Source organism: Arvicola amphibius, chromosome 3 (assembly GCF_903992535.2).
Source record: "Arvicola amphibius chromosome 3, mArvAmp1.2, whole genome shotgun sequence".
NCBI classification, from domain to species: domain Eukaryota; kingdom Metazoa; phylum Chordata; class Mammalia; order Rodentia; family Cricetidae; genus Arvicola; species Arvicola amphibius.
In genome coordinates this window covers 184,740,674-184,765,895 of record NC_052049.1, presented here as the reverse complement: position 1 = coordinate 184,765,895, position 25,222 = coordinate 184,740,674, and the positions used below count along the sequence as shown (strand labels likewise).

The 25,222-nt window shown below is 41.1% G+C and overlaps 1 protein-coding gene across 1 annotated transcript in view; it reads left to right on the top strand.

The window, feature by feature from the left end:
- Oxsr1 (oxidative stress responsive kinase 1) overlaps positions 1-25,222 on the top strand; it is an 87,106-nt gene that overhangs the window by 36,962 nt on the left and 24,922 nt on the right. Inside the window, 4 exon segments of the mRNA XM_038323289.2 lie at positions 12,570-12,625; positions 16,317-16,426; positions 18,396-18,497; positions 20,518-20,651. Of these exon segments, the coding sequence (XP_038179217.1) occupies positions 12,570-12,625; positions 16,317-16,426; positions 18,396-18,497; positions 20,518-20,651 (402 nt within the window).

The window sequence follows — 25,222 nt, the reverse complement described above, 5'->3', positions numbered from 1 at the left end:
TGAGCCCCCATACCCCCCAAGAAAAGATGCTTCTTGAAGTTTCCTCCTGTTTTTCTATCATTTTTATCTTCCTCAGAGTAAATTAATAAAGTCATAATTTTAGTGGAATATATGTGTGTATTTAAGTAAATAACTTTGTAATCATAAATGCTATGTGTTTCCTAATTTGTATCAGGGAATATCCAGCCATTTTGAATTCAGATACCAGAGAAAAGCATCAGAAATAGTAAAAAACAAGATATTTTATATTGTCAGATCTATTTTGGAACAGTTGAGATCATTTGGGAAAATCAGTTTTTTGTTTTTATTTAGTTTATTACAGTTTTATCCATGTATGTAATACTGCTTTGTAATATTATTCCTGCCCCATTATCCTCTTACCCCCTTCGACTTGACTGCTTTTTCTTCACAAGCTTCCCTCCTGCTTCCATGTCTGTTTTGAGTGTGCACATTTAATTAGTCTTGCTTGTTTGAGCAGTTACAGGGCTATTTACTTCTGGGAGGGCAGTTACCAGTGGCTATACCACTCAGGAATGCACCTCTCCCTCTCCCTGCAATCATTAATTGCTTATAGCCCTTCAGGGAGGAGTGAGGCCTTATCAGCCCCTCTGCTACCATGATGGAATGTTGTTGATGGGGGACTTTGTCTGACAGCACTCTGGCTCTTACCCTCTTTCTGCCTCCTCTTCCTGACTCGCCCCTGAGTCTTGGAGATGATGATATGGACATCCCCTTTAGGGCTGAAGACTTCGTCATTGATTCTCAGCATTCTGGCCACTTAGGAGTCTCTGTATTGACAGTAATCCACTGCAGCCAGAAGCTGCTCTGACCAGCACCAGTCTGTGGGTATAAATAGAAACATTTAGAAGGCAGTTTGATAGTGTATCCATTTAAGAAAGTAAGATTCCTATTTAGAGACTATGACTGAACCATGGGCTTTTGACCAGGTTTATGGTACCAGGCATGAATTCCTGCTGTGGAGAGGATAACAGTTCCAGTCAGATAGTGTCTGGTTACTCTTGTTGCAAGTATGCCATTATTGACCAGTTGATGTATCTTTGCCTGGTAGGTTGGTATTGGAGCTGAAAGAGTTCATAGCTTAGTAATGCTGCTGTTTTTTCTTTCTTCTGTGTTTTAGTTTGCTCTCTGTTACAATGATAAATACCATGACCAAAAGCAGCTTAGAGTGTGGTGGGGTTTATTTGACTTACAGGTCAATGCAGGAACTTTAAATAGTGGGAGAACACTACTTACTGGCATTTCTATACATCCCAGCGACATGCCTAGGGATGGCACCCTAGCCTCATGCCTAGGGATGGGCCCTCTTACACTACATCAGTTAGCAAGTCATAAAATAAATTCCTCACAGACATGGCCAGGCCATTCTGGGGTTGAGGTCCTTTTTCAGTTGACTTTAGTTTGTGTCAGGTTGACACTTGAAGCTAACCGTGCCATTCTCAGCAGCCTGCATAAGTGTCTGTCACTGTGAAAGCTGACCAACAGGGAGGAGGCTTTCCCTCCGGTCCAGGTTGGTTACTCTATGTCCTGCAACCAAAATGTGTGGCATCTTCAACAATAGGGTGTTTTAAAGATTTATTTTTATTTTACGTGTATGTATGAGCGTCTGCACTATGTTTGTACACTGTGCGCATGCCTGGTATATGAAGAGTGTGTCATATTCCCTGGAACTGGAGTTACAAGTACTTATGAGCCACTTGATTGTGGGTGCTAGTGATCACACTTGGGTCTTCTGCCAAGAGTAGGAAGATGACTCTTACCCATTGAGTCATCTCTCCAGGCCTTTGTCTTCATTGATGAAAACTGTTCTGCATACTATAGAGTTCTTGGATTACAGTTTTTTGTTCATTTTTTTTTGCTTTTTTAACTTAGTACTTTTCAGTGTGTCTCATTAACACTGTGCCAGTGTTAAGGCAGTCTTAGCTGTGTAACTCCTATGCCCCTGCATGAGTTATTTTTTCTTGCTGCTTTCAGCATATTCTCCTCCTTTGGGTTTGAGTTTTAACAGTTTTACTGTATTGCTGTTGGAGATACACATCATTTTCTATGTATGATTTCTTCCTTCTGTTTTGAATATGTGGATTAACTTTTTTCCTTTTCTATTTCCTTCTATTGGCTGTCATTTCATGTTTGTTGACATGCTTTTTTCTCAGATTTCTGAAGGCACTGCTGATTTTTCTTGTCTCTCCTTTAGACTGATAGTTCTGTCTTGAAATTTAAAGATTGATCTGGCATCATAAATCTGCTTCTAGTAAAATGAAGCCTTCTGGTAGAGTATTCAGTAATCCTTTCATCCTTTCTCATTTCCCCTTCTCTTACTTGCCCTCTTATACTTACCTCCCTTCCTTCTCTCCTTACCTTTCTTCAGGTGTGCTTACATTCTTTTAATTTGAAGTGTGATGAATGGCTGGAGGTCATACTCAAGTGGCAGTAGCCTCTGGGGCTTCTCTGCTTCCTGTGGATGCTAGAATGCATCTTTTCAGAGCCTGTGGCGCAGGCCAGCACTTTCTGACCAAGTCTCCTTTGCTCTTTGTGTACATCTTCCCAGTTGGCAAGAGTGTAGCACAGCCAAGGCCTGACTTTGTGTCCATTGAGCAAGTGTGTGTCTTCAGTGTCTCTTGTTTTTAAGGTTGGAATGCAACCACAGGTGGTAGTCAGTGTTTATCCTTTCCTAACGGCCAGCCCTCGCAGACGGTGGCTTCACTTCTGATCAGATGGGGCTGAGATCTCTGGCTGGGGGTGGGTTGCTTAACGTGATGTAACCACACAAAGTGGTTCTGCTCCAAAGAGGCTAAGAAACTGTTTATTCTGGAGCTAAATATAAGTGTCCATGGCCCGGACACAGAAATAGGTCACTTTCAGATTCCATGTTCCATGAGGTAGCAATTTCATAGAAACAAAGGAGGTCATAAATCAAGACACTGGAAATAATCAGGTAGAGCGATCACAGCAAAGACAGAAGCCCCCTTGTTGGATGGACTCTGAGGCTTCTGGTTGGTGGGAGCTCGTGGTCTGCTAAGTCATACCATTTCAACAGGGCTCAGCTGATGGTCACAAGAATGTCACATCAATTGAGTGGAGGTGGGTGAGGTGGGGCAGGCTAACAGGGGCCTAAAGATAAATTTAATTGGGTTCTGAACTACAACGTTCTGACCTCTCTCTCCAAATGTCTTTGATGCTGTAATCAGATATCAGCCTTGTGGAAACTGGAGTACAAGGTGCAGCTTTTTTCTGGGAAATTTCGTGCACAGTGATCTATGTGCCCTGTAGAAGCTCCACATGAAGGAACTGGGTTTGCCCTGAACCAAACACCTAGGGTCCACTTTTCTTACTGATATGATTCAGTTTTCTCAAGAATGTTTCTAAGGTTAAGTTTCCAGAGCACTGAAATGATTGGTTCATCAAATAATGCCCTTCCAGTGAGGGTGATTTTTAAGATGTACCAATGAACCCTACTTCTAGATTTTGTGTATATCTCTTTGTGAGATTAACCCTAAAATTTACCCTACCCTCATAGATATTCCTAAGAAAAATCTCTGAGGAAAGAGGTCTCTCTTTTCTGTTCCTCATACAAAGTACCTCCCTTACTTTTACTATTCTGGGAATCAAACTTAGGGCCCATGTGTAGGGTATCAAGTGCCCTACCACTGAGCTACATTCTCAGGGTTATATTTTATATTTTTAAATTAGTTCCTAAATAATAAACTATGTATTGCTACATGCTAGGTGCTATATTGTTCTTACTAACCTTTGCAAGTAAAGAAAATGAGTCTCCTTAAGAAGTTAAGGCTTTTGTTTAAAACTTTGAAATGGGTCCACAAAAGAAGTTTATCAGTGGCTTGTGGGGTGACTTTGAGTACGTTCTGAGAAATTTCAATGACTTTCTGGTGTTTGAGAGTGAACCTAGCTAGCATTCTCAGGTTGGTGCAGGTTACCCGCGGGAGGTATACCCCCAGCCTGCTTTCTGGTAGCTGTCAGCGGAATGACGCGTACAGCAGAGGAGATGCGCAGTCACACAGAGCAGAGTTGTTAAGGTTCGTGTGGTGACTCCATACGGACACTCTTCGTTCTTATGTTGCTTTGAGTTTCTGACCTATATTAGTGGTTGTCTCTGAAAAACATTTTTTAAAGTGTGTTTGGTTCGGCACATCTGTGGGGTCCGTGGACATCCTGGGGGTCACCACTCCTTGCCTGCTAACCCGTGTTTTAAATAGGGCCTCTTTTTTATTCACTGCGGCTTGTGAGCCTCTAGGGTTTTCTGAAGTACATTGAACATTTCTTGAAAGAGCTTTGCTGATGACAGATTTTCTTAAATTCCTTTGCTTCATCTTTGGAGGATAATCACAACAGGTAGAGATTAAATGTATCTAAGAGACTTCTCTCTGTCTCCATGTGTCTCTTTCAGTCTGCTTGTCTTTCTGTCTCTCCTTTCCATATGTCTTCCTGTATAGACTGTATGTCCTCCAGTGTCCTAGGAAAGGTATCTTCTTGTATAGACTGTATGTCCTCCAGTGTCCTAGGAAAGGTATCTTCCTGTATAGACTGTATGTCCTCCAGTGTCCTAGAAAGGTATCTTCTCTGTAAGAGATAGTTCCGTTCCGACATGTTTCTTCCTTATATAGACTGTATGTCCTCCAGTGTCCTAGGAAAGGTATCTTCCTGTATAGACTGTATGTCCTCCAGTGTCCTAGGAAAGGTATCTTCCTATATAGACTATATGTCCTCGAGTGTCCTAGGAAAGGTATCTTCCTGTATAGACTGTATGTCCTCCAGTGTCCTAGGAAAGGTATCTTCCTATATAGACTATATGTCCTCGAGTGTCCTAGGAAAGGTTATCTTCCTGTATAGACTGTAGTCCCCTCCAGTGTCCTAGGAAAGGTATCTTCCTATATAGGACTATATGCCTCCATGAGTGTCCTAGGAAAGGTATCTTCCTAGTATAGACTAGTATGGTCCCTCCAGTGTCACTAGGAAAGGTATCTTCCTGTATAGGGGGACTGTATGCCCTCCAGTGTCCTAGGAAAGGTATCTTTCCTATATAGACTATAGTTCCTCGAGTGTCCTAGGAAGGTATCTTCCTGTAGAGACGTGTATGGTCCCTCCGAGTGTCCTAGGAAAGGTATCTTCCTATAGACTATATGTCCTCGAGTGTACTAGGAAAGGTATCTTCCTGTATAGACTGTATGCCCTCCCAGTGTCCTAGGAAAGGTATCTTCTGGTATGACTGTATGCCCTCAGTGTCCTAGGAAGGTATCTTTCCTATATAGACTATATGTCCTCGAGTGTCCTAGGAAAGGTATCTTCCTGTATAGACTGTATGTCCTCGAGTGTCCTAGGAAAGGTATCTTCCTGTATAGACTGTATGTCCTCCAGTGTCCTAGGAAAGGTATCTTCCTGTATAGACTGTATGCCCTCCAGTGTCCTAGGAAAGGTATCTTCCTGTATAGACTGTATGTCCTCCAGTGTCCTAGGAAAGGTATCTTCCTATATAGACTATATGTCCTCCAGTGTCCTAGGAAAGGTATCTTCCTATATAGACTTACATGTCCTTGAGTGTACTAGGAAAGGTATCTTCCTTTATAGACTTATATGTCCTCGAGTGTACTAGGAAAGGTATCTTTGACACAAGGCCTCTCTCTCCTAAGCTGACAAATACCCCTGCTTTCGGTGTATAGCTTTCCATATTGTTTGTAATGATTATTTTTCCCACACTTACTACAAATCAAAGACTGTTAATTTTTCTTTTATTTATTTTTTGTTTCTTTATACTTTCTTTAGACTTAATTTTTAAAGTTTTGATAACTACTTTTATACATGTGTGAGTATCTGCCATGTGTGGTGAGACAGCTAGAAGAGGGCATTGGTGCCCCTGGAACTGAAGTTATGTCTATTGTGGATGTGAGCTTCCTTGATTTTGTTTGGTGCTGGGAACTAAAGTTGGGTCCTCTGGAAGGTCAGTAAGTGCTCCTTAATAGTTGAGCCTTTCTACAGCCCTGAGTCTCACTCTTTAAGATATAGCAGAATCATATGAGAAACTCTAAATAGTATGTGCTATCTGGGTCTACGTCCAGAAATTCATTTAATTGGTTTGGAATAAAGCTTTGGCACTGGGATTTCTAGAGGCTCTCCAGGTGATTCTAGTCAGCGGGTTCTCAACCTTCCTAATGCTGTGACCCTTTAACACAATTCTTCATGTCGTGGTGACCCCAACCATTATTTATTTTCCTTGGTACATCATAATTATAATTTTACTACTGTTATGTAATATTGTGTAATATAAATATATGTGTTTTACAGTAATCTTAAGAGACCCTTGTGAGGGGCTGGAGAGATGGCTCAGTGGTTAAGAGCATTGCTTGCTCTTCAAAAGGTCCCTGAGATCAATTCCCCAGCAACCACATGGTGGCTCACAACCATCTGCAATGAGGACTGCTGCCCTCTTCTGGCCTGCAGGCATACAAGCAGACAGAATACTGTATACATTATATACATATACATATATATATTAAAAAAAGACCTTTGTGAAAGGATCATTTGACACCCCTCCCCCAAGCAGTATCGACCCACAGGTTGAGAACCAGTACTCTAAGAGCAGCCTGAGTTAAGATTTCCATAAACAGCTCTGAATTTCACGAGTTTTTAAATCAGGTCTGGGAGAAGGTTGAATTGGGAAGCAGAGGTAGATGTTTAGTAGGTTTGCTTTTCCTCATGTGTGACCAGTGCAGTTGTCACTGCAGGTTTCTATGTCAGGGTTCCTACCCTGTCTGCCCAGCTAGACTTTTGAGGAAATTTTTTTTTTTTTTTTTTTTTTTTGCATTGAGACAGGGTACCAGTATGCAGCCCTGACTGGCCTCGAGCTTGTTATATAGAGCAGGCTAGCTTTTGAACTCATAGAGATCTACCTGCCTCTACTTCCTGATGACTAGGATCAAAGATTTGTACCCCCATGTTCAGGCTGATTGAAAGGGTTTTGTGGCGAAAGAGTATTTTGGTGATCAGGGCCAAGGAATGCCACAAAAACATACCGTGCAAGAGACGTCAGGCAAGACATTTATTGGGGAAGGAGTGGGCACAAAATGGCTACCTCTGAGTGGGGCTGGAGAGCAGAGGCAGATCAGGCCCTGATGGCGGGCTTTCCAGGGGATATGAAGCATGCTCATGGGGAAGATACAGACAGTGGCTGCAATGGAAACGCATGGCATTGGTCATTAGTTGTGACTGAGTCACTGGTTCTGGAATGTGGCAGGGTTTCTAATGCTGTGAAGAGACACCATGATCATGGCAGCTCTAATAAAGGAAAACAGTTAATTGGTGCTAATTTACCATATCAGAGGTTAGTCAGTTATTGCCAGGTGGAACCCATGGGGGGGCATGCAGGCAGACATGGTGCTAGAGAAGAAATTGAGTTCTGCATCTTGATCCATGGGCAGCAGAAGTGAAGTTGACTCTCTGTGTAGTTTGATCATCTGAGACCTCAAAGCCTATCCCACAGTGACACTTCCCACCAACAAGGCCACACCTACTCTGTAAGACCACACCTCCGAATAATCCACTCCCCATGGGTCAAGCATTCACATGCATGAGTCTGTGGGGCCATTCCTGTTCAAACCACCGCAGTTGACTAGCGCTGACTTCAGAGATTCTGATTCGGACCGACATGTTGCTGACTTTATCTTTTCTCTGCTTTTCATTTCTTTTTCTTTTTTTTAAAGATTTATTTATTTATTATGTATACAACATTCCTTCCATGTGTGCCTGCAGGCCAGAAGAGGGCACCTGATATGCCCCAGTAGTTTTCCCTGCAAAGAGGTTAGCTTAACAGAAGTTTTGGATGTCTTTAAGATGCCTAATGTAGGGTATTTCTAGCTTTGGTTGTGACTCATTGCTTCTATTAATTCCTTTTCAAGTTTCCCATAGACTTGTGCTCTTCGCTATGGAAAAAGCGAAGTGTGTCTGATTTCCTTTAAGTTTTAGTAGGAACTTGTAACTTTGGGTAACAGTGGCATGTGAGAAATGGCAGTATTCTGTGAAAACAATTCAGTGTGCCTGCCATGCAGCCCCCAGGGCTACAGGATTGCTTGGGATAGTTTGGGACAGAGTAAGCCCAGTGGCAGCTCACATCTTTATTACCAACATTCAGGAGGCAGAGACAGGCAGATCTCTGAGTTCCAGACCAGCTTAGTCTACAGAGCAAGTTCCAGGACAGCCAGGGCTACACAAAGAAACCTTGTCTTGAAAAACAAAGAAGTGTTTTTTTTTTTTTTAAGATTTATTTATTTATTATGTATACAACATTCCTTCCATGTGTGCCTGCAGGCCAGAAGAGGGCACTTGATCTCATTATAGATGGCTGTGAGCCACCATGTGGTTGCTGGGAATTGAACTCAGGACCTCTGGAAGAGTAGCCAGTGCTCTTAACTGCTGAGCCATCTCTCCAGCCCCCCCCCCCCTTTTTTTCTTTTTTAAACCTGAGAACTATATTGGTATCTGGATACCTGGTTGCTGATTTCTTCCTTGAAAGGCCCCTTGTTGCATGTGAAGACGCCTAGTGTTTCAAGAGTACCCAGGGGCCGGGCGGTGGTGGCGCACGCCTTTAATCCCAGCACTTGGGAGGCAGAGGCAGGCGGATCTCTGAGTTCGAGGCCAGCCTGGTCTACAAGAGCTAGTTCTAGGACAGACTCTAGAAACTACAGGGAAACCCTGTCTCAAAAAACAAACAACAACAACAACAAAAAAAAGAGTACCCAGGGAGTCATGGCATTACTTTATTCCTTTGCTTTTTAAACCTGAAGCTTGTGCTACAGAGTGTACTTATAGTTTGAAAGGGAAACAGAGATTGACTGTCTGGCAAGTTAATCAAGAAAAATAGTCACTTAACATAAGACTCTGCTGGAAGATGGATTTGTGAGATCTGAGAAAATGCTGAAGATGACCCAGACTCAAGCAGTATGCAAGAGCAATTTCTTCTGCAGAAGAACAGCCAGCATATGCAGGGCTGTTTCACTGTACAGAATGGCAGCGCCCGCCAGAGGAGCGTGCAGGCTCTTTCTAAGCATAGCTGGGTAAATTTCAGGGACCATTAGTGAGAAGTTTCTGCACCCCATAAGCCTCTCTGTCAGTGCAGCAATCCAAATCAAACCAAATTAGAAAAAGCCCAGTTTAATGGGTAAAACACTCCCAGATTATCCCCGCCCCCACTCCCCTGAGGAGGGAAGAGAGGCTAAAAAACAAACTCTTTTCTGGGAGGCAGTTTAAATACTCTGTGGGAGTGATCTTGAGCATCTCTGGGGGAGGAGCCATGTTTGGTGGACTGAGATGAGACAGGGTTTGGGAAGAGAGAGAGATGGGGAAGGGAGATTGAGGTGGAACTTCCACCAGAACATCCCAGACTCTTTGGGTGTATGGATGCTAGGGACTGAGGTGGAGCTTCCCCCAGAACAGTTAGGTCATCTCAAACATAATTGGTTAAGCAAACCTCAATTATATTAGTATACGTTTAATTGGCTTTTATCTTTGAACATACTTGGGTAAGTTTCAAGAGGATTGCAGGAACTGTCCTTGAGACATTCTGGGGCCGACTCAGGCCTTCTTTGTGATCTTTCCCTCCTTCCTGAATGTAATTTGTTGAAAAATGGCCCTCTCTTGGGAGAGATACCTGTTTGCTCCTCTCAGAAAACTGAAATTATTCAGTTGTAAAAGTGCCTTATGAAATAAAAAAGCAGTATTATTTAAATGTGTAATACCTGTGTATGACTTTTGCATTCAAACAGCTTAAAATGGTAGACAGGAAAAAACTAATCGTCTCAATTTCAGCAGACTCTGTTGACACTGTGTATTTCCCTTTGATAAGTAAGATGAGAATGGTTTTTCTATGATGTGAGAAATGCCATTCCATTAGAAGTGTATCATAGAGAACACTTGGCTGTTACCCTCCAAACTGCCAAGGTCACTAAAAGCAAGGATAGTCAGAAACTGTCACTGTCAAGAGCCTAAGGAGACCTGGCAGCTAAACATAATTTGCTGTCCTGGGTGGCGTAGCACGAATTCTAATTGATCTTAATGATAAAAACCCAGAGTCAGGTATCGGAGTAAATGCTGAAAGATCAGAGTGACAAAGGAGCAAGTCACAGCCACCTCAGACCTTGCCAACCTCTCAGAAAAGGAGCCAAGCTCCCCTCTCCACTCAGCCATATCATTTCCTCTTTCCTCTTCCCAGGTGCTGGGACTAAAGGTGTGTGCCACCACTGCCTGTCCTCTATGGCTAACTGTGGCTTAGGACTAAAGGTGTGCGCCACCACTGCCTGTCCTCTATGGCTAACTGTGGCTTAGTTCGCACTCTGATCTCCAAACAAGTGTTATTCATTAGAGCACAAACAAAATATCACCACAGCGTGGGATCCTGGGGTGGAAAGGAACGTTGGATAAAACCTAAGGGACTCTGAATAGATGGTGTGTACATGAAGGGTGCAGTAAAGAAACCTTCATGTCCACTCCATGGCTGGGGGCTGGTTACTGTTGGTAACAGAGAACAGCCAGAGAGACAGAGACAGGCCAGGAGTATCCTCAAGGAAAGGGAGAATAGCAAGAGTGGCAGTTGTGATAGTAGCAGGGATCTGGAACAACCTGGGGACTGGCTTAGTGCAGAAGAAATCAGGGAGGTGAGAAGGGCCATAGTCTAGTGTGGGGACTTTGAGATGTGTGTAAAATATGTGTGAAAAGGGACTGAGGGAGTCTGGAGGCCATCATGGGTTTTGATGTGCAACCACAGGTGTATGTCAGTGGAAAGCCTTATATATCCCTTCTGCCAGAGGTAAGCAAAATGACTCATTTTGGTGGATCTGAACCCATTTCACAAGTTCCTCAGAAATGCTGGCTTTTGTCTAGCCACCAGAAATACTTCAGTAGTCCAGCTTGAGTTTATTTCTGGTCATATACACTGCCTGAGACCTAGCACTGTGAGCTTTAGCTGATGTTGTCTTAATCTGGGTTCATTAATTTTAACAAAAGTATCACACTGATGTAAACTGTTAATAATGAATGTATGGGAACTCCTGTATTTTCTTTTCAATTTTTATGTAAAGCATTTAAAATCCCAATACTCTGGGATTAGTTAGTGTAGTCTGGTTCAAAGAATATAACTTGTTGCCATTTTCTTATGATTCCTTTGAGAAGTATTTTATGCCAATATACGTGTGTGTGTGTGTGTGTGTGTGTGTGTGTGTGCGCGCGCGCGCGTGTGTCTATGTGTATAGCTATATAATATCATCTAGTCTGTTTTTCTCCCCCTTGGTTTTTCCAAGACAGGCTTTCTCTGTGTAGCCCTAACTGTCCTAGAATTCACTTTGTAGACCAGGCTGGTCTGGATTAAAGGCATGTACCACCAATGCTTAGTACCTATTCTTTTTTTGAAGCAAAATAGTTACATTATATGAAGCTATTTTCTTCCCTCTTCAAAATCTATTTAAAGCACACCTCTAATTCCACATACTTGTGTTGCTGAGTTACGCAGCAGAACTCCTCAAACCCAAACAAAAACAAGAAGGGCTGGAGAATCGGCTTAGTGGTCAAGAGCACTGGCTCTACTTGCAGAGGACACAGATTCAGCTTCCAGCACCTGGATGGAGAGTTAAAACCATCTTTGACTTTAGTTCCATGAGTTCCATCGCCCACTTCCAGCCTTCCTGTGTACTGGGCAAACACATGGTTCACATGCATACATTTAGACAAAACTCCATACACATCACTTATGTCAGGGATAAAAGATGGAAGGCATCTTGACTGAATGTACTTGCTAGCTTGTTTTGGGTTTTGGTGCACTGCTTTTTACAAAAAGAATTGCCTTGCTGAGTTGCTTTCTCTTTCTTGTTCCTTTGTGCAACATCAATATTTTGTTTTGGTTTTTCTTTGAAATGAGGTCTAGCTGGCCTGGGATGCTCTATGTGCACCAGGCTAGTCTCAAATCCATGTACTTCTGGGTCTGAAGTGCTGGAATTCAAGCAGTGTCCTACTATATACACTTGGCATTGTTTAGTGTTTTAGATAATGAGCATGTGTTCCTTATTTTACTAGAGTTGTTAGTGTAGGTAATAGTGAGAGTAGACCCAGTTCTGAGTAGTCGTGCTGTGTTGTGTAAGTATACAGTAGTGTCTGTTTCCAGCCATGCAGTCATGTAATCAGGCAGAAAGTGAGAATGGAGGCTGAGGAAGAGAAGGAGCTGTGGTTCTTAAGCATGCAGTTTGTGTAGACAGGAGTTACATTTCAGCAGTTAGAATTGGGTGAGCGTAGATGAGGGTCCGTCCCATCAAGAATATCGAATGAGCTAAGGTTTTCTAGATAATATAAAAAGTTATGTTCCTTATTATAGTTTTCTTTTTAAGGTTTGGGTTAAAGTATAAATGGCTAAAACTTTAAAAAAATCACTTTTGGCTTTAATAATCTTTAATATAAAACAAAATATTTGAATATTGCTAATGTTTTGTAAATAAAATAAGCAGTTGCTTCAATTGTGCTATTTAAAAAGCGAATGTCTGATGGTGTCTTTTTCCTTGAAGAGATGTGAAAGCTGGAAACATTCTTCTAGGAGAGGACGGCTCGGTGCAGATCGCAGGTAAACCTCACCAGACTCGCTGTCCTTTTGTGCAGTGTGTGTGCCAAGCATGCATGCATGTGTGTGTTTTCCCATTGGTTGCTACTTTGCCTCAGAGACCTTTGTCCCTGCATCCTGAGTACTCCTATAAGTGTTTACCATGCCTGCCTAGCATTTGTGTGGGTGCTGGAGGTCCAGACTCAGGTCTTCATGCTGAGTGCAGAGGACTTAAGTACCCTCTCAAGGTGGCATCCACTACTCAGATATTTTCCTGGCCATTACTCATCCTTTTGGTTTTCCCACTCCTCACTTTCATTAGGGTCTTCTGACAGGAATAGGGATTCTCACAGCATTCTGTGCTTTCATTGAAAAGAGAAGCAGTTAGAAATGGTCTGTGTTCAGGAATAATTCCCCTGTTGAGAGGTGATAGAAAGCTGCCTTTATCCAGGGTTGTGGTGGTTGGTTTGAATTGTCAACTTGACTCAACCTAGAGCTTGGGAAGAGGTTTCAGTGAGTAATTGTGTATATTAGAGTGGTCTATGAATGTGTGTAAGGGATTGTCTTAACTAGATTAATTGAAGTAGTGTGACTCATTCTGTGCGTGGGTGGATGGGCCCATGTGCTAGCTGCTGGGCTGAATGGAAGGGGAGCCAGCTGAGCATTGGCATGCCTCTGTAAATGAGGTCTTCCTGGTCTTGACTGATGTAGTATGATAGCTGCTTCATTGCCTGCCACCTCGACTCTCTGAAGTATCAGTGAACTATAAACCTAGAATTGTAAGCCGATTAACCCTTTCCTCTTGAGTGACTTTTCTTTCTTTCATCACAGCAATAGGAAGGGACTAACACAAGGATGACATTTAGTCACTGCCATTTAGGAAGCAGCGTGTATGAAGCTGCAGCATGGTTTAGGCAGTTTTAGAGCAGGCGGATAAAGTTGGAGTTGTCCTCAGAGTTGGCTGTCCCGATCAAGTAGTTTTCTTATGTTCGGTCTCACACTGCTATGATAGTCAAATGAATCAAGACATTATCTTCAGTTTTTAAAAGATAATCTAGGCTAGTAACTTTATATCCTAAATAAGGGACTGTTTTAACCAAGCCAAGTAAAACTCCAGCATACAATTGAGTCTTTTAATGTTAAGTTTCTTTTTGTCAAAAGAGTAACAAGGACCTTTTCACTAAAGACAATACATAGAGTAGGATAATCACAGCACGAATATTCTTAGAATGTATGCTGAAGTGGTAAGGGAAAGCTACATGAAGTGGCATGTGTCTGGAACCTGAGAGACTTCCAGGGCTCACTGCCTAGTTCATCTATTCTAAACCATGAGCTTCAGGCTAAGTGAGAGATGATCTCAAAAATTAAGATGGATGGGGACACACACACACACAAACAATTAAGGTAGCAGTTGAGGACTGTACCTAACATTTGTCTCCTGTCTCTTTACAAACATGTGCGCGCATGCGCACACACAAACACACAAAATACGTGAATATGGAAGAATGCACAGCAAAGTCAATGAGCATCCAGACATAAATTGGTTATTAAGTTCCAAGTGATTGACTTGACCAAAACATCTGACAAAACCAGTTGTTGGGTGTGAAGCAGGAACAGAATCCCTTACTCTGTGGTGGGGGGAGGAGTGTGAACCGGGATATGATTTTAGTACAATGGAGGATGTGTAGGCAGACCTTAAGCAATAGCTTCTGTTTAGACTAAAGAAACTGGTCCTTTCATGGGTGACGGTGATCTTAGTCATTACAAGTTTTAGGTGTTCTTGATGCCCTTCACTAGCAGATGGTATAAATAAATTGTGGTTGATTTATACACCAGCATGATGAAAGTTGATTTAGTCGTGGCCACCTACAGAATCATTAAGAAGTATGAAATTATAAAATGGGGTGATAGACTGCACATGAGTGCCTTTGCCCGGTTGTTGTCCAGTGAGAAGTTTTGCTGCCTTCTACCCTTTCCCATACCATTCCATCTCCAAACTTTGCCAACAATGTATCCCTAGCTAACTTAAAACAGCTTTGTTTTAGTTTTTTATTGTTTTGTGAAATAGAAAATTTACCATTACTAACCATTCTTAAGTGTACAGTTCTATGGCTGTAAGAAATGTTTTGTACCTAAAAATACAGCCCACAGATTCGTATATATCACATTTTACTTTTGCATTGGTTCATCAGTGAACGTTCAAATTGTGTCTTATTGCCTATTTTGAATAATGTTGCTATAAACTGTATATAAATATCTCAACTCCTGTTTACATCCCCCCGCCCCTTCTTGTTTTATGTAGCTCAGGCTAGCTTGAACTCCTGATTTCCCCCATCTTCTGTGCTGCACTGTAGCCACATGTTACCATGTCTGGCCTATTTCTTTTGGGTATATATCCATAAGTAGAATTGGTGGTCTTAAGTATTTTCCTACTGACAAACCTCTCTGCCAATGCAGTAATCCCAATCAGACCAAATCAGACCAAACTAAAAGATGCCCAGGTTTAATGAATGCCAGTGCTCCCAGGCAGCCCCCAGGAAAACACGGAGAGGAAAAAGGGGAGACCACATATTCATTCTTGGGGTGGGGAGGGCAGTGTAAATAGCCTGTGGAGTGGTCTTGACCTCCACCAAACATTTTAGACTCCTTGTATATATGGATGTCAGGGGGTTGGGGTGAAGCCCCCAGCTAAACAGGTGGAGCATACAGTGATTTTACATTAGCTTTTCAAAAAAAAACAATTGCCCTGTTTTACATAATAATTGTTCCCCTTTTTTATTCCTGTCTGCATTTCATATAGATTTCAGTTTCTTGATATCCACAACAATACCAATATTCTATTTTTATTTTTGTTGACAAGGTATTTTTACTATGTAGCTAGCCCTGGCTACCCTGGAACTCACTGTGTAGACCAGGTTGGCCTAGAACTCTTCTACCACAGAGATCAGTTTTCCCTGATGGGATTAAAACCATGCCTAGGTTTTTCTTTTTTTCTTTTTTTTTTTTTTTTAATTTTTCTATTACCATCTAATGTCTGTCTCCTGGTTTTGATTATACTTGCCTGTTGTCAGCTGTGTTGATTGTCTTTTCATGTTCATGTTGTCCGTTTGCTTTCTTAGGTGAAGTCCTTTGCCTGTTTTTTTTATACGATTTTTGTAAATGTCTCTGTAGCCTGTATTGGCTTCTGACTTTTTAGTTCTGGGATGTAGGTATTCTTTGTATATTCTGGATATTAATACTTTTGCAGTTTTGGTTTCAAATATTTTCTTTGAATCTGTGGGTTTTATTTGAATTTGGTAGTGTCCTGGGTTTCAGTCCAGGGCTGACTAGACCTATTGATTGAATTCCTAACCCTAACCCTGAGGCAAGGCAGAATAGTGGCTTGGTGAGAGGATGTGGGAGGAGGAAGCCAGAGCAGCAAGAAGGGCCCTGCCACAGCCATCTCTCTGGAACAGGGCCCCATGTGCTCCCAGTAGGCCCAACCCTACACCTCCTCCCCAAGTGCTGTCGGGTTCTGACTCTTCAGGGATCATCCACACCATTTTCCCAAATGATGTCATATTCTGACTCTGCAGGAGTCAACCCATTGATTATACAGAATTCTCAGGAGTTACACTTCTCAAAGCCCAATCAGTTGACAACTAGCCTAAATTCCTGAGCCTGTGGGAACTACTTCCTCTTTAAACCATAACAAATGCTTTCTATTCTGTTCCAGATTTTGGTGTGAGTGCTTTTTTAGCTACTGGCGGTGATATCACCAGAAATAAAGTGAGGAAAACATTTGTTGGCACCCCTTGCTGGATGGCACCTGAAGTTATGGAGCAGGTACTGTGAGTTCTGTCTTCTTGAAATGGCTCAGGATTTTGTTAGGAAGCCTCAATAGTGTTTATATTTATTCAATATACATTTCATGTTGGCTACATGAAATGTGTGTTTCTGTTGATTGGTTAAGGACTAGCTCTAAGGAAAGATAGTAGTATCCCAGTACAAAGCAAAAAATAAAGATTTTTACATAGGACACAAGAAACTCAAGACAATACCAAAGATAATTCAAGTAATAAAAGAATAAAATAATTTTTAAAAATGTATCTTAATGCAGACCAAATGAGCTAAGTTGTTTAGCTTATAGCTTCCTTGCTAGGGCTCTTCTCCATTTCCCATTTGTACATCAGACAGCCCACCAGTCTCTTGTCATCTGTCTCAGCATATTACAGCAGACACTCTAAACCCAGTGCTCATTTCTCAGTACGCCTCTTTTCTTTCTGCTGTAACTATTTACTTCTCCATTTTTCTTCTGCTTGTTAGGCTGTTCCTCTGGCCTTTAGACCATCTACTCCTTTGTTTGTGTGAGTCAGGGTTTCTCTGTGTAGCCTGGCTGGCCTGGAACTTGATTTGTGGATCAGGCTGACCTCAAACTCCTGCCTCTAAAGGCGTTCACTGCCAGGCCTGGCTCTCTGTCCTCCTGAGTCTCCCAGTAGGATCTAGAGTACACATGTTATCCAAGTGCAGGCTGAAACTGGAGGATCATGAAGTTGTGGCCAGCCTGGGCTTTATTCCTGGACACGTCTGAAAGAAAATATGGCATTGTTTGCTAGGGTCATTTTCTGGGTTCTTCTCTTCTTGAGTGTGTGTATTCATTCGCTTGATGTTCTTATCAGTGCTAGCACCTATAAAAGATTCCTAAATTATATGCATACCAGCCTTCTTAAAACTACAGGTAACACTGTATGGAAGCTTTTCATGAATGCCATAGATGTATTACTACCCAGCCTGTAGAAGGGCACAGGGTTGTAAGAGACTGTACGCAGGAACAGAATGAACAAACACAGGCTGTGGAGAAGGACTGGGTTCAGGAGGAGGATATGGCAGGGGCTAAACCTACTTCTCAGTTAAGCAGGGGCTTCCCTTGATCTGTTTGGTAGAGAAGCATGTTGAAATAGGGAATATTGTCCATGGAGAGAGCTTGCCTTTGCATCATTAGACCGCATACATATTGACCACTGAATTTAAGTTTTGATGGTGGCAATATAAATGAGAAATTTGTCAGCCTGTTCATACTAATGACATAAAAAACCCCCCACAATCTCCTTACAATGTTTTTTTTCATTGCAGTAATAATGATAAAATACCTGGGTATTGTAGCACATTACTCTAATCCCATCACTCTGGAGATTGATGGCCTGCCTAATGAGATCTTGTCTTAAAACAAAACAAAAGAAAAACCCGAGAAGGAGAGAGATAGGAAAGAAAGGGAATGAAAGGCAAGGAGGGGAAAAGACAAGGAAGGAAGAAAAGAAGATAAAATAATGTTATAGAACAGTTGGAAAATAAAAGACAGGATTATGTAAAATCTTGGTTCCAATTTTGTTTTTTTTGTTTGTTTAGTTTTTGTTTGTTTTATAAATCGAGTATGCCTTCTGATTATATCATACTTAATGTTAGTTTCATATTTTTGTGTTTTATCATGAATATTTTCCATATCTGCTCATAATTAACTATAACATCCTTTTAAGTGATTACTGTAGTTAATGTTTTCTGGTTTCAAGTCTATGGGCATGCTGTGGTAGTGCACCTCTACAATCCCGGGACGTAGGCTGGGGCAGGAGAGGCAGAAATCAAGGCTAACCTGGGCTGCACAGGGAGACCTCTCAACACTCCCCCCCACTCCCAGGAAAAAAAGTGCCAAAGCGTATAAACACTGTAATTTTTCATGGCATACTAGAAACTTTGGGAAAGTTTTAGTTTGGTTAAAGTAATAGTACACATTTCTCTCTCTCTCTGCTCCCCCCTTCAGGTTCGAGGCTATGATTTTAAAGCTGATATCTGGAGTTTTGGAATTACAGCGATTGAACTTGCCACAGGGGCAGCTCCTTATCATAAATATCCACCAATGAAGGTGAGGCTCAAGTTTCAATTACTTTTCTGAAGACTATAGTTACTTTCATAGTTACCTTTCCTCTCATGACTTAGCCAAGCCATTTTTCACGTAAGACTCCTTAGGGTAGGATAACTATTAAAACATTTAGCATATGTTTCTAGCTTGATGTTGTTTATGCTGGTTGTAATTCTAATTTTTATATTATATTTTTGCCGCTTCTTTTCCCTGGACAATACTTGATATTTTTTTCTTATTGTGTATAGTTTTGTATTAGGCTTAGATCTCTCTTATTTAGACAAAATGGTTAGGTGCTGTGGGAACTCCTTCAGCTAATACCCTTTAAGATACTGGCCCACTTTGGACATGGTCTCGTGTATTATAAAGGCAGACATAAAGTGTGGGGGTGGGGTTCTTGGCTGCTGGATTCAGTTCTAGTTCCTAGTGCACACAGAGGACTGCGGATTGCTTCTATTTCTGTGTGTTTACCCTTAGATAAATAAACCTTTGCTATACTCCATTCTGGGCTAGTGTGGACTCTTTTGTACACCAACATTTTCAGAGCCTTCCCCCCCCCCCCCCCCTGTTAAATGTGCTTTGGTGTTTTGCCTGCATGTGTGTCTGTGTGAAGGCATTGGATTCCCTAGAACTGAAGTTACAGACAGAGGCACCATGTCAGTTCTGGGAATTGAACCCTGGCCCTCTGAAAGAGCAGTCAGTGCTTCTGACTGCTGAGTTGTCTCTCCAAACCCTTTTTCTGAGCCCTTTATGTTTGCCAGTCATACCCATAGTTATTTATTCATAGATTTTGTATGTGTGTTGTAACAAAATATAATCTTTCCAATAAAATACCAACATAGCCATTTTTACTCTGTGTTGTATAGGGATCAGATCCAGCATAAACCTTTTTGTATGTGCAGTTAAGTTACAGACATGTTCATGATGTGTTGCCTTCTCCCTCTCCAAACTCCTTTTTCTTTGAGTTCAGAGCCTTTGAACTCTTTTTATTTTGTTCTTCATAAAATGTATACTGAGCTGGTGAATTACAATCGTCTTGCTGTACTGTGAACACAAGAACTGCATTTTCGTGTCTGTTGATCTCTCTGCTCATCTGCCTTTCATAGTCTCTGGTACAGAATAACTATGACTGTCAGTGACTGCAGGGGAGGCAGGAAGAATGTGAACTAATTGTCTGTAGCTTTGTTACTGAAGCACAGTTCGTTATTTCTGTAATAGAAATTTCTGGAAGAAAAGGGGCCACACTATGAAAGTCAAGGAAGAACAGGCCATGTAGTGGATGCGCTAACAAGGCCACACATGTATTTGCTGTTATGTTTTTATTTTTACAGTAGGTTGACAGTAGAAGAATTAGGGCTGGAGACATGAAGAAATAAAGGATTTTAACTAAAGGATGTAATGGCAATGTTGATAGTGGGTACTTGTGGGCAGGTTGGCTGGGAATCCATCATCTATAGCTCTTAACTAATGTCTAGTACACTTGAAAACTTTGGGTTCTAAACACCCAGTCTATTTCTTGTTCTACTTGGTGTTGAGCTCAGGGTCTCACACCTGCTCAGCAAGTACATATAATACGTATATAATTCATATAATCCCTCGAGCTATGTCCCTAACCCTTAAAATCCCTCCTAGATGTTAATTTCTCTGTGTGTGTCTGTACCCGTGTGTGTACTTTGAGAGACAAGAGGTTATTGTCAGGTTTGCTCCCCAGCCACTCTTCACCTTGTATTCTGTTTCTCCCTGGACCTGGATCTTGGCAGTATGGCTGGACTGGCTGGCCAGCAAGCCCCAGGGGACCTCTCCTCCCCTAACTGGGACTATAGGCGTGAACAGCACCCAGCTTTTTTTATGTGAACACTGCAGGTTTGAGTTTATGTTCTTATGAACAGTAAGCGCTCTACCAGCTGAGCCATCTCCAGCCCCTAGATGTCAACTTCTGGAAAGTAAAATATGCTTGTCTGTTGGGAAATTTTATCCATATTGAAAACTCCTTAAACATTTTTACTGTATTGAAAATTTTTAGGTTTTGATGCTGACACTCCAGAATGATCCTCCCTCTTTGGAAACTGGTGTTCAAGATAAAGAAATGCTGAAGAAATACGGAAAATCATTTAGAAAAATGATTTCACTGTGCCTTCAAAAGGATCCAGAAAAAAGGTAATATATTAGATAAATGTGATATGTCTGTTTGATACATAAACACTGTGCGAGTCCTAAATTTTACATGCATATACACGGGATTATGTGTGTATTCTTAAAATGAATGAAATACAAACTTTGGAAACATTTATAAAGGCCATTTACAAAATTGGAAGGGCCTTAGTTGATTTCTGTGTTCTTTTAATTATATGGTATATCTAAGTTGTCCAGATATGTCTTAAAACTATGAAATTATATATTATGAATTCTGTATTAGTAAAATGTCATGCTAATGGAAAAGTTTTTCTTTTTTTCAAAAAAAAAGAAAAAAAAAGAAAATGAAATTTCTGCCTGAGCATTGCTGAAGCATGTCTGCATTGGGTTGCATGGTCTTAGTTGATGAGGGCAACTGCTCAGGTCTCTTCTCTTTTCTTAGCTTGCACTTAAAATATAACTGCCATTTTACAATTGATAACAAAAGAACTATAACGTAACACATTTATATTTCATGACATTTATATTTTATTTATAGTTCAATAATTGTACATTCCATGTTGGAAAGACTTTATTAGTGAACACGATTTCACATAGTTTTCTTGTCAACTGTAAACATATTCAATGGTAAGCAGCAGGTTCTTAAATAAGAGTATTTAGTATGTGTGTTGCTCTTGAACAGCATTTGTAGGCGAGATCACTGAGTAGAGCCTTCTATTTTTTTTTAAATGGTGAAAAAGTGTATATTTAGAATTAGCCGGCTGGGCTCAGTTTAGATGATTCCAGTTTTGTTGGCAACATCCAGAGCATCATAATCAGGAGCCAACGGGACATACGCCTTCTTCTCTCCATCGGGCCTTATGAGGGTGTTGACTTTGGCCACATCGATGTCGTAGAGTTTCTTCACAGCCTGTTTGAGTTTCTTCACAGCCTGTTTGATCTGGTGCATGTTGGCCTTGACGTCCACAATGAACACGTGTGTTGTTGTCTTCTATCTTCTTTATGGCTGACTCGGTGGTCGGGGAATTTGATGATGGCATAGTAGTCAAGCTTGTTCCTCCTGGGCGCGCTCTTCCGAGGGTATTTAGGCTGCCTTCGTAGCCACAGGGTCTTGGGCCACCAAAAGGTGGGTGATGTACGGATCTTCTTCTTTTTGTGCCTGTGGACGCCTTTCAGCACTGCCTTCTTGGCTTTCAAGGCCTTCTCTTTAGCTTCGGCTTTGGGAGGGACAGGAGCTTCCTTCGCTTTCGGTGCCATCTTGACGAAAAGGGAGCCTTCTATTTTTAGAGTTACTCAGACCTCTAATCTTAGAGTTAGAACTTGAGTCTGAGCTCATCATTTGTAATTTGAGGCTGCATCTCCACTGTGTCTTAGTTTCTGTTTTGTGTGTATACATCAGCTTTCCACATCCTCCCATGGATCAGATTATATTGTACTCAGCATCATCAACCTTTCCTTGGCCCTCATTCCCTGAGCAACACAATATAACAGCTGCTGACAACAGAACTGGCATGATAGCAGCTGCTGTAGTTAAGCTAAAGGTGGTATAAACTATGGGAGGATTTTGTGGGTTCTACGCAGATACTGTTCCATTTAAATACAAGGGATTGAGCATCAGAGTTTTGGCAAAGGGAAACAATTTTCTGGAACCAGTTCTCCTGGGATACATGAGACTACTGTATATTCCACTATGTTTCTTCGTACTAAAAAGTTGTTTCATTTCCTTTTCTCTAAAGGTCGACAAAGGTAAAAGACTTTGACATCCTTGATAATGTGTCTAGTATATGTAATGGGGGTTCAGAATTTACTGTTGGAAATATTGGAAAGGATAAGGAAAATAGGCAGCAAAGTTTCTGTTTCTCAGCAGTGGCTAAAATTGATAGGGAATACCTTTGTTTCTACCAAGTTATCTGACAAAAAGAACAAATTCCTTTGTTACAAATAAGTAGAAGCAACAGATAAAAATCCATCAAACTTAAAGATTCTTAGGTGCCAGAAATAGTGAAGAATCCATCGATTAGAAAGAACCCTGAACTAATCTGGTGGCCACTACCAGTGGAACACTACTCAATCTAGGATCCTACTAGGTCGGATTTCTTAATCTGGTGCTGACTTTCAGAATTGGGACTTTGATTCCACCTGATGGAGATCTTCAGCTGAGTTCCTATTTAGAGACAGGACTATCAGAAAACATTTTCCTCCTCCTTTTTTATAAGTTATTTATTTTTAATTTGTGTGTGTGTGTGCACGTGCACGTGCGTGTGTTTGCCTCTGTTATATATGAACATCATATACACACAAGAAGCCTCCTTCCCTTCTTAATAAGATGATAAACAGCATAAAAACTGTCATTACCAAGAGGCAGCAGCATCTCTCCTTATTGTTCGACTTTTCTTTCTGCAGGTTGAGAGTCTGAATTTGTCCTCTCCACATTGAATGCATACTCCACACCTCATAGGGCTTAAGCATTGGAATACTGTTGTCAGGCAGCTTCATTTGTGGCTGCAGGGGTCTTAGAAGTGCACTCAGAGAAAACCTGCAAATCCGATCTCATGACTCCTGGGAGCAACATTTCCCTCAATGGAATTCAAACGAAGCACATATGGTGACACTATACCATGGCAGACATGGTAGCATTAGTTCTTCAGAAAGTTTGGATCATGCAGTGGTGGCTGAAAAGATTATAAATCTTTAAATTTATTAAAATCATAAATCAAAATCATAGGAAAAGTCTGTGACTCTTTAGAACTTCAGAATGGAAAGATTCAATTAAAAATATAAAATAGTAGATTCCTTTCGTATGTGCTGTACTGTAATTTGCTCCTGATCGAATAAAGTGTAAATAAAGATCCACCAAGCGATCAAGGTAACAGCATAACGAACCTCCAGAAGTGACCCATTGAGAAAGGCGCACTGCCTCTGACGCCTTCTTCACACAGTTCATAATTGCCGTTTATAACGAGAAAGCAGCAGAGAGCTCCAAATTGAGAAATTTGCCAAAGAATCTCTGACCTTATTTGTCAAAAGTATTAAGCAAAGAAGAAACTGAAAAACATGACTGATTACAACACATTGATTAGACATGGAGAATAGATGTGACAGGCTATGCCACAGGTGATTTGACACAAAAGGGCCCCATAGGAAACTGAAGAAATCCAAATACAAATAAAATCTGTAGTTTTTAGTTAGAAAGATTGTACTAGGGTTAATAATTTGGTCAAGGAGCTAGTGAAGGATATGAAGGAATAGTGTGCTATGTCAAAACTATCTAAAAAAATCTCTGGGAAGTATAGAAAATGTGTTCCAGTTTGAAAACTAGAATTAAATGTTGTTTAAGAACAAATCACATAAAATGTAACCCCTTATAAACCCATTAAACATAAGAAATGAAAGAAAACAATAAACAACTATTGACTGATTAAGTACCAGGCATTGTCATAAACATTTAAAGCACTAGTTCCATCTCATTTAATTTTCATTTTAATCTTACCAGGACAGTACCTTTTGTTTCTCTATTTTACAAATGAAGAAACAAAAATCAGAAGTTGACTAGCTTTGTGCAAAGTCAAACCTGTAATAAATGGGATGTTCAGTCTGTATTTACACAACTACTTGTATGCACTTTGTGGACTTATCAAGGAGAGACTGGTGAGAATGGAGGAGAAGTGATATTTAAATAACTGAAAAAAGCCTGTGTTAGCACAGACTTACCATCCTAGCACTTGGGTAGGACGAGGAGGAGCACAAGTTATATAGTGGTCATCTGTGGCTATTCAGCCAAGTTTGAGGGCAGCCTTGGTTACATGAGACTTAAAAAGAAAAAGGAAAGACAAGACTGCAGACTTTCTAGTTCTGAAGCCTTGAATACTCATACTAAAGAACCACCTGCTCCAAGTTCCAAACAGTGTGTCTTCTCCCCACTGTGTATCCGTGTATGCAATCTCAGTAATTCCCTTCTGAGGAACGGCAGGCCCCCTCCTCCAGTCATGTGAGTGTGGCCAAAACATAGAGAAGTAATACCGAGGGAGAATAGCTCCCAGCTCCCAGCTAGTCAGGTTCTCCTATTCAAGACTGAGCATGAAATTAAGGAGTTTTTATTTTGGTTTTTTTTTGGGGGTAATAATTGAGTCTTGTAGTCACATCCTTTGGTTTTACTCTTCCACAAGTTGTCCTTTAGGAAAAAGGACCTACAAGAAAGAAATGAATACTAAGATGCCGTCCTTGGCAAAGAAGGCATTGAAACATTGAAATCTTTACCAAATGAAGAGTGGCACTGTAATTTCAGTTTACATAGCATCTGTCATTTGTTCTCAGTCTGCATTAATCTGAGGCTTTGGTTCTCAAGATTAAAATTTACTTTGGTACTACCTAGGAAGGTTTAAGAACTATCCCTACCTTGGTCTCACTCCGAAATATGCTTTATTTGGTGAGAGAAAGCCTGGTGTGGGGATTTGAAAACACCTCCCAGATGTTCTGGTACCTAGCAGTGTGTAAGACTGAGGTATTCAGAGGTAAATGCTTGCCAGAGTTGTACAACATCTTGTCCAAGCTTCCATCCTCAGCAGTGGGGTAAAACAAGACAGAACAAAAGCAGC